Below are 9,908 nucleotides of genomic sequence, written 5' to 3'. Positions count from 1 at the left end.
GATTAATATTTAAGGTGCAAATGTAACACCCACAGAGCTAACTGTACTAAATGCTTGTGGTGAATCAATAGCACATATGTAATAACCTAATCAGCTGATCCGTATCACATGAATTGTTATGTGTGCCTTTAATTATACCATACGAACAGTTAATCAGAACCATTATTTATTATTATCTGTCTAAACCATTTAATATACTTTTTACAGACATGGCCAGAGCACTGAGAGATATCAGGTATTGATGTAACTGGATTGAATAAGGGAACCTTCTTCCTGAGCACAGACATTGGAGCCTGTTATCAGCATGAACTCATATGTGTTAGGTGAGTAAAATAGATATTATGCTGACTTTAATTACTGGGAAAATAGAATAGATCGCTCATTAAACAAATATAAACTATTATATTTATATCTGCATCTTTTAAGAACATTTGTGTCAACACCTGCTCTCAGGACACTTGCAACTCTACCTTCCCCTGCCCTGACCCAGCTAATGAAACACCCATAACTACACTTACGCCTACCTTGTTCACATGTGTGTAACGCACACAAATCCCACAGTGAGTGTTCCCCACCCCAGAACCGCCACTGATTTTTGTGCTTAATATAACAGTGAGTATTTTTAAAAGTAATAAAGTTTTTGGTTGAATATATAAATCAAACAACCACGGCCGAAAACTAAATTTATATCATAAAATCACTGCTTCTTAGCCTTTCAAAACATCTCAAACTGATTATTAGTACTTGATGAATAAGACATAATATTCTCACCCACTGGTTGAGCATGAGCCAGGCAGCACTATATGTGCATTTGCTTGTGCAATGTTAAATGAGGATGGTGGATGCCACCTCTCTTGCCCAGAATACAGATGTACTTGTTCCCTGGCTGAGAACATTATCCACCTGCACCTCAATTAATGGGCCTTATAAATTGTTTTAATCAGTATTCCTTGTTTTAGTTTTTTATGATGTAGAAATATTTACATTATTTGTCTTCCGTTGTTTTAATTTGTGATTTACATGTTAATCAATTTAAAAATGGAACACAAAACAGAAGAAATTTTATGCAGTGTAAATAAATAATAAACGGCTAGATTACGAGATTTGCGGTAACAGGGGTGGGGTGCTAACGAGCAGTTTTCTCTCACCGCTCACTTTCCTGCAGCGCTGGTATTACGAGTTTTTACAAACCCAGTGTTAAAAGTCAAAAAGTGAGCGTAGAGCAAAATTTAGCTCCACACTTCACTCCAATACCAGCGCTGCTTAAGTCAGCGGTGAGCTGGTGTAACGTGCTCGTGCACGATTTCCCCATAGGAATCAACGGGGAGAGCCGGCTGAAAAAAAAATCTAACACCTGAAAAAAAGCAGCGTATAACTCAGTAACGCAGCCCCATTGATTTCTATGGGGAAAGAAAATTTATGTTTACACCTAACATCCTAACATGAACCCTGAGTCTAAACACCCCTAATCTTACACTTATTAACACCTAATCTGCCACCCCCGACATCGCCGACACCTACATTATAATTATTAACCCCTAATCTGCCGCTCCGGACACCGCCGCCACCTACATAATACTTATTAACCCCTAATCTGCTGCCTCCAACATCGCCGCCACCTACATTATATTTATTAACCCCTAATCTGCCGCCCCATGTCGCCGCAACCTACCTACATTTATTAACCCCTAATCTGCCGCACCAACGTCGCTGCCACTATAATAAACATATTAACCCCTAAACCGCCACAAACAATCGTTTCTTATTATTAACCCCTAATCTGCCGTCCCTAACATCGCCGCCACCTACCTACATTTATTAACCCCTAATCTGCCGCCCCCACTATATTAAAGTTATTAACCCCTAAACCTAAGTCTAACCCTAACCCTAACACCCCCTAACTTAAATATAGTTTAAATAAATATAAATAAATATTCCTATCATTAACTAAATTTTTCCTATTTAAAACGAAATACTTACCTGTAAAATAAACCCTAAGCTAGCTACAATATAACTAATAGTTACATTGTATCTATCTTAGGGTTTATTTTTTATTTTACAGGCAAGTTTGTATTTATTTTAACTAGGTACAATAGTTATTAAATAGTTAATAACTATTTAATAACTATCTAGCTAAAATAAATACAAATTTACCTGTAAAATAAAACCTAACCTAAGTTACACTAACACCTAACACTACACTATCCTATATTATAAAAGACAAGTGTTTGTCTGAAGCCGTCATGCGCAGTACAGACAAACACTTGGCCTTAGACAGCAGCTGATCGCACGCGCACCCACCCGACCTCGCACGCGCACCCCTGCAGATGAAACCAGCAGCGCGAGGACCGGAAGAGCACAGCTGATCGCACGCACACCCCTGCAGATGAAACCAGCAGCGCGAGGACGAGAGAGAGAGAATGAGAGAGAGAGAATATGAATAACACAACACGGCCCGTTTGAACGGGCTTTAGGACTAGTAATTAAATAAATGAACTAAATTAAATAATATTAAATAAATAAAATAAAATTATCTAAAGTACAAAAAACAATCCAACACTAAATTACAGAAAATAATAAACAAATTACAGATATTTAAACTAATTACACCTAATCTAATAGCCCTATTAAAATAAAAAAAGCTCCCCCCAAATAAAAAAAATCTCTAGCCTAAACTAAACTACCAATAGCCCTTAAAAGGGCCTTTTGCAGGGCATTGCCCAAAGTAATCAGCTCTTTTACCTGTAAAAAATAAATAAATACAAACAACCCCCCCAACAGTAAAACCCATCACCCACACAACCAACCCCCCAAATAAAATACTAACTAAAAAAACCTAAGCTCCCCATTGCCCTGAAAAGGGCATTTGGATGGGCATTGCCCTTAAAAGGGCAGTTAGCTCTTTTGCAGCCCAAACCCTAACCTAAAAAAAAACCTCACCCAAAACATCCTTAAAAAAACCTAACACTAACACCCTGAAGATCGACTTACCGGGAGACGTCTTCATCCAAGCCGGGCCGAGGTCCTCAACGAAGCCGGGAGAAGTCTTCATCCAAGCTGGGCAAAGTGGTTTTCCAGATGGGCAGAAGTGGTCCTCCAGATAGGCAGAAGTCTTCATCCAGACGGTATCTTCTATCTTCATCTATCAAGCGCGGAGCGGCTCCATCTTCAAGACATCCAACGTTGAGCATCCTCTTCTTCCGACGGACTAACGACGAATGAAGGTACCTTTTAAGTGATGTCATCCAAGATGGCGTCCCTTAGATTCCGATTGGCTGATAGAAATCTATCATCCAATCGGAATTAAGGTGGAAAAAATCCTATTGGCTGATTGGATCAGCCAAAAGGATTGAGCTTGCATTCTATTGGCTGTTCCAATCAGCCAATAGAATGCGAGCTCAATCGGATTGGCTGATTGGATCAGCCAATAGGATTGAACTTCAATCCTATTGGCTGATCCAATCAGCCAATAGGTTTTTTTCTACCTTAATTCCGATTGGCTGATAGAAATCTATCAGCCAATTTGAATCTAAGGGACACCATCTTGGATGACGTCACTTAAAGGTACCTTCATTCATCGTTAGTCCATCGGAAGAAGAGGATGCTCCGCGTCGGATGTCTTGAAGATGGAGCCGCTCCGCGCCGTCTGGATGAAGACTTCTGCCCGTCTGGAGGACCACTTCTGCCCGGCTTGGATGAAGACTTCTGCCCGTCTGGAGGACCACTTCGCCCAGCTTGGATGAAGACTTCTCCCGGTAAGTCGATCTTCAGGGGGTTAGTGTTAGTTTTTTTTAAGGGTGTATTGGGTGGGGGGTTTTTTTAGGTTAGGGTTTGGGCTGCAAAAGAGCGAACTGCCCTTTTAAGGGCAATGCCCATCCAAATGCCATTTTCAGGGCAATGGGGAGCTTAGGTTTTTTTAGTTAGTATTTTATTTGGGGGGTTGGTTGTGTGGGTGGTGGGTTTTACTGTTGGGGTTTTTTTTTTGTGGTTTTTTTTACAGGTAAGGGCTTGCCCTTTAAGGGCTATTGTTAGTTTAGTTTAGGCTAGGGTTTTTTTTTATTTTGGGGGGGGCTTTTTATTTTAATAGGGCTATTAGATTAGGTGTAATTAGTTTAAATATCTGTAATTTGTTTATTATTTTCTGTAATTTAGTGTTTGTTTTCTTTCGTACTTTAGATAATTTAATTTTATTTATTTAATATTATTTAATTTAGTTCATTTACTTAATTATAGTGTAGTGTTAGGTGTTAGTGTAACTTAGGTTAGGTTTTATTTTACAGGTAAATTTGTATTTATTTTAGCTAGGTAGTTATTAAATAGTTAATAACTATTCTACCTAGTTAAAATAAATACAAACTTGCCTGTAAAATAAAAATAAATCCTAAACTAGATACAATGTAACTATTAGTTATATTGTAGCTAGCTTAGGGTTTATTTTACAGGTAAGTATTTAGTTTTAAACAGGAATAATTTAGTTAATGATAGGAATATTTATTTAGATTTATTTAATTTATATTTAAATTAGGGGGAGTTAGGGTTAGATTTAGGTTTAGGGGTTTAATATAGTGGCGGCGACGTTGGAGGCAGCAGATTAGGGGTTAATAAATATAGGTAGGTGGCGGCGATGTTAGGGACGGCAGATTAGGGGTTAATATTAATAAACTAATGTTTGCGAGGCGGGAGTGCGGTGGTTTAGGGGTTAATATGTTTATTATAGTGGCGGCGACGTTGGGGGCGGCAGATTAGCGGTTAATAATTGTAGGTAGGTTGCGGCGACATTGGTGCTAATAAATATAATGTAGGTGGCGGCGATGTCTGGAGCGGCAGATTAGGGGTTAATAAATATAATGTAGGTGGCGGCGATGTCCAAAGCGGCAGATTAGGGCTTAATAAATATAATGTAGGTGGCGGCGATGTCCGGAGCGGCAGATTAGGGCTTAATAAATATAATGTAGGTGGCGGCGATGTCCGGAACGGCAGATTATGGCTTAATAAATATAATGTAGGTGGCGGCGATGTCCGGAGCGGCAGATTAGGGGTTAATAATTTTATTATAGTGTTTGCGTAGTTTATGGGTGTTTAGTGTACTTTTTAGCACTTTGGTTATGAGTTTTATGTTACCGAGTTGTACATAAAACTCATAACTACTGCCTTTCAGTTTACGGTATTGATCTTGAAGTTTTAGGGTGTACCGCTCACTTTTTGGCCTCCCAGGACAGACTCGTAATACCAGCGGTATGAAAAGTCCCATAGAAAAAAGGGTTTACAAAGTTTACGTAAGTCTTTTTGCGGTAAGACCAAAAAAGTGTGCGGTGACCCTAAACCTGCAAGACTCTTGATACCAGCAGTAGGAAAAAAGCAGTGTTAGCACCTGTTAATGCTGCTTTTCAGCTATTTCAAAACTAGTAATCTAGGCCATAATTTTTTGTAAAAAGATTCCATTATAAAGAATAAACTTTCCTTATTTTCTTTATTCCTTTTCTTTTTATATAGACAATCACTTGAATAGTTCATGTCCATCCTTCACTACAGGAAGCGCCAGTCTTATGCCGCAGACTCCAAAAGTCTTAGACACCATTGACTATTTACTAACATTGGGGAAATCACAGCAGATATTTAAAGGAGATGGTGAATTGGCAGGAACTGGCCAGCATACATTATGTACAGAGAGTAATTTAGTCATCAAACAAGAGGACAACATTTATGCCTTATCTAGTGAAATTATTATCCCAGAGGATAAACCACACACATTTACTGAGTACTCAAAATATTTTAAAGAAGGAAAAAGTCTTAAGTCTAGTCAAATGATTCATACAAAGGAGAAACCATTCGAATGTACAGAATGTGAGAAAAGCTTCACATGTAATTTGCATCTCACTGAACACCACACAGTTCATACAGCTGTGAAACCTCACACATGTACAGAATGTGGGAGATGTTTCACATCTAAAGAAAACCTTAAGTATCACAAAAAGACACACACAGGGGAGAAACCTTTCACATGTAATGAGTGTGGGACATGTTTCACATCTAAGGGAAATCTCATATGTCATGAAAAGACCCACACAGGGGAGAAACCTTTCAAATGTATAAAATGTGGAAAACGTTTTACACATAAGAGTAATCTGAAAATTCATGAAAGGATTCACACAGGAGAAAAACCTTTCACATGTACAGAGTGTGGAAAAAGTTTTATGCTAAAGAGTATTTTGAAACATCATGAAATGATTCACACAGGAGAAACCCTTTTCACATGTACAGAGTGTGGAAAATGTTTTACACAAAAGAATTGTCTGAAAACTCATGAAAGGATTCACACAGGAGAAAAGCCTTTCACATGTAAAGAGTGTGGAAAGAGATTTAGAGAAAAGAGGAATCTGAAAACTCATGAAAGGGTTCACACAGGAGAAAAGCCTTACACATGTACAGAGTGTGCAAAATGTTTTACACAAAAGATTAGTCTGAAAAGTCATGAAATGAGTCACACTGGAGAAAAACCTTTCACATGTACAGAGTGTGGAAAAGGATTTACAAACAAGAGATATCTAAGAAATCATGAAAGGATTCACACAGGAGAAAACCCTTTCACATGTAAAGCGTGTGGAAAGGGATTTAGAGAAAAGAGTAGTCTGACACATCATGAAAGGAGTCACACGAAGGAAAAGCCGTACACATGTACAGAGTGTGGAAAAGGATTTACAAACAAGAGTAATCTGAAAACTCATGAAAGGATTCACACAGGAGAAAAACCTTTCAAATGTACAGAGTGTGGAAAAGGATTTACAAACAAGAGTAATCTGAAAAATCATGAAAGGATTCACACAGGAGAAAACCCTTTCACATGTAAAGAGTGTGGAAAGGGATTTAGAGAAAAGAGTAGTCTAGAACATCATGAAAGGAGTCACACAAAGGAAAAGCCTTTTACATGTACAGAGTGTGGAAAAGGATTTACAAACAAGAGTAATCTGAAAACTCATGAACTGATTCACACAGGAGAAAAACCTTTCACATGTACAGAGTGTTGAAAATGTTTTAAACTTAAAGGGACAGTCTAGTATGAATTAAACTTTCATTATTCAGATAGGACTTTTAATTTTAATCAACTTTCCAATTTTACTTTTATCATCAAATTTGCTTTTTTCTCTTGGTATTGTTAGTTTAAACTAAACATAGGTAGGCTCATATGCTAATTTCTAAGTCTTTGAGGGCTGCCTCTTATCACATGCTTTTTAAATCTCTTTTCAACACAAAGAGACAGAAAGCACATGTGGGCCATATAGATAACACTGTGTTCAGACAGAGGGGGTCATTTAAGATTTAGCACAAAACAATGCTAAATTTAAGACAATAGATAATAAACAGTCACAGTCATGTGATCAGGGGGCTAGAAGAAGGTTCCTAGATACAAGGTAATCACAGAGGTAAAAAGTATATTAATATAACTGTGTTGGTTATGCAAAACTGGGGAATGGGTAATAAAGGGATTATATCTAGCTTTTAAAACAATAACAATTCTATGGTAGACTGTCCCTTTAAGAGTAATCTGAAAACACATGAAAGGATTCACACAGGATAAAAAACTTTCACATGTTTATAAAGTGGAAAAAGGTATCTCATGCCAGTCAGGTATCCCAAATACACTAAATATTTACACATAAAATAAACTTTATATGCACTGCATGGAAACCTTTTAAAAATTATACTAAAGAGGACAAACTCTCTAAATAGAAGCATCAAAAAGGATGATATTGTAGATAAAAAAAAGACTAAACAGTTAATTAGGAAGGTTAAAGCTCATGCAGAAGAGAAGATAGCACAGTCAGTATAACATGGGGACAAAACATTCTTTAGATATATTAGTGAAAGAAGAAAAAATAAGGTAGGAATAGTAAAATTGAAATCATTTGATGGTAGAATAATAGAAGGAGATAAGCAAATTGAAGGCTGTCTCAATGATTACTTCTGTTCTGTTTTTACAAAAGATTGTGAAGATAGATACGTTAAGGGACGCTACAAAAAATAGAATCAAGCTTAACAGTAATCTTTTTACAGAGGATAAGGTTTTGTTAGCATTATCAAAAATGAATGTTAAAAAGGCAGTGGGTCCTGATAATATTCATCCAAGGGTTTTAAAAGAACTTTGATCATTACTAACTGTCCCATTAACTGATCTGTTTAATCAGTCACTATTAACAGGGGCTGTCCCAGATGATTGGAGAATAGCAAATGTAATACCTCTTCATATAAAGGGCAGTAGAGAAGAATCTGGTAACCACAGGCCAGTTAGTTTAACTTCAGTAGTAGGGAAATTAATTGAAAGCCTCTTAAAAGAAAGAATTATGACTTGCATAAAGACAAACAATTTAGAGGACCAAAATCAGCATTGTTTTACTTCAGGGAGATCATGTCAGACTAATCTAATTGACTTCTTTGATTATGTAACAAAAGTATTAGACAAGGGTGGAGCAGTTGATGTAGCATATCTAGATTTCAGCAAAGCATTTGACACCGTCCCACACAATAAACTAATTCACAAACTGTATCTGCTTGGTCTAGATTAAAAAATTATGAACTGGGTGGAATGCTAGCTTAAGTGTTAGTACATATGGATATCTCCAGCGCCTACAAGCTGCCACACAAGCTCCTCCCATAGAAAGCAAGATCTCTCAACCAGATCTCAAAGGGAAATATAAAAAGTATGCAACAGGGGTGCGCTAAAATAACCTCCTAGGGGAGATTAAAAAGCTTAAGGTGGAATCCAAAGGTTATAAAATATAGATATTTAATCACATAAAAAGTTTAAACATATATCATAATCAATGTTAAAAGCAATTTTTATCACAACAATATATACAGTTAATCTAAAAGCAATATGAATGATGATCACAACAATATGGACAGTTCATCTAAAAGCAAAATGATGATTCCCTAAAACCACAATTTATATTGAGACAGTAGGAAGCTATATATTGATAGCTACACAAAAAAGAAATAAGGATGATAAGCTAATACGTGATGTGTGTTGAGTCCTATATCCAAATAAAATCCATAAACATTCAAATTAAAAGTCCAAAAAGAAAAAGGTATTAATTAATCCAATGTTATCCGATATAAATAATATCCCAAATTAATCCAATGTGATCCAATATAAATAATGTCCCAAAATAGTATCCAATGTGTATCCAAGTGAATATATCCAATAAAGTTTGTGTAGACAAAAGTTCATTAAAAAAGTAAAAATGTGAAGAGTGAAAATATAAAAGATATATATAAAATGATTGAAAAAAAAAGTGACCAAAAAATCAGCAATAGGTGTACACCTAAAAAAATGAAAAAAAGAGAAAAAATAATGAAAAGTGTTACAAAGTGTACCCTTTGAGGGTGAATTGGTGAGTGACTGTAATCACAAGGCTAATCCAAATGAAAAATTCCTATGAAATTAATCGAAATAGAAAGTTCCTATAAAAACAAATAGTGTGTCCTAAACTCAGGTTGTCTATGATGATGATTTTAAAGGCGTTAAAGGGATATTCCAGCCAAAATTGGAAACCACATGGATGTATTTCGGTATTGATTAGAAGCATTTTTGTAATATACATGTATTAGCAAAAATGCTTCTAATAAAAACTATAGCTGTTTCAAAAGTGTATTTAAGTATGCACCGTGCACCAGCATTTTAAACACAGCACTTGCTCAGAGAGCCTAAGGTGATTGTACCATCTGGTAATGACTCAATTTGTTAATTGCTGACATGATACAAGCCCCACTGATGATCTGAGCAGCTGCATTATTTAAAATGTGGGTGCAGTGACAATATCTAGCTATGCTTCACATGCACATGCAGAGAAAAATGCTAACACTAAAACAGTGATAACTTTTACTAGAAGCAATTTTTTTTTAAAAAAGGA

The 9,908-nt window shown here is 36.5% G+C and overlaps 1 protein-coding gene across 1 annotated transcript; it reads left to right on the top strand.

Moving 5' to 3' along the window:
* Nucleotides 1–222: 222 nt before the first annotated feature.
* LOC128659881 (gastrula zinc finger protein XlCGF26.1-like) lies at nucleotides 223–7,077 on the top strand. The gene is made up of 2 exons (XM_053713465.1): nucleotides 223–323; nucleotides 5,494–7,077. The coding sequence occupies exons 1-2, from the start codon at nucleotides 305–307 to the stop codon at nucleotides 7,023–7,025; spliced, it is 1,551 nt and encodes a 516-aa protein (XP_053569440.1). The 5' UTR covers nucleotides 223–304; the 3' UTR covers nucleotides 7,026–7,077.
* Nucleotides 7,078–9,908: the final 2,831 nt, after the last annotated feature.

The sequence above is a fragment of the Bombina bombina genome, chromosome 5 (genome assembly GCF_027579735.1).
Source record: "Bombina bombina isolate aBomBom1 chromosome 5, aBomBom1.pri, whole genome shotgun sequence".
Classification (NCBI taxonomy): Eukaryota; Metazoa; Chordata; class Amphibia; order Anura; family Bombinatoridae; genus Bombina; species Bombina bombina.
The sequence above is the reverse complement of the archived record's forward strand: the minus strand, read 5'-3'. Positions and strand labels throughout refer to the sequence as shown.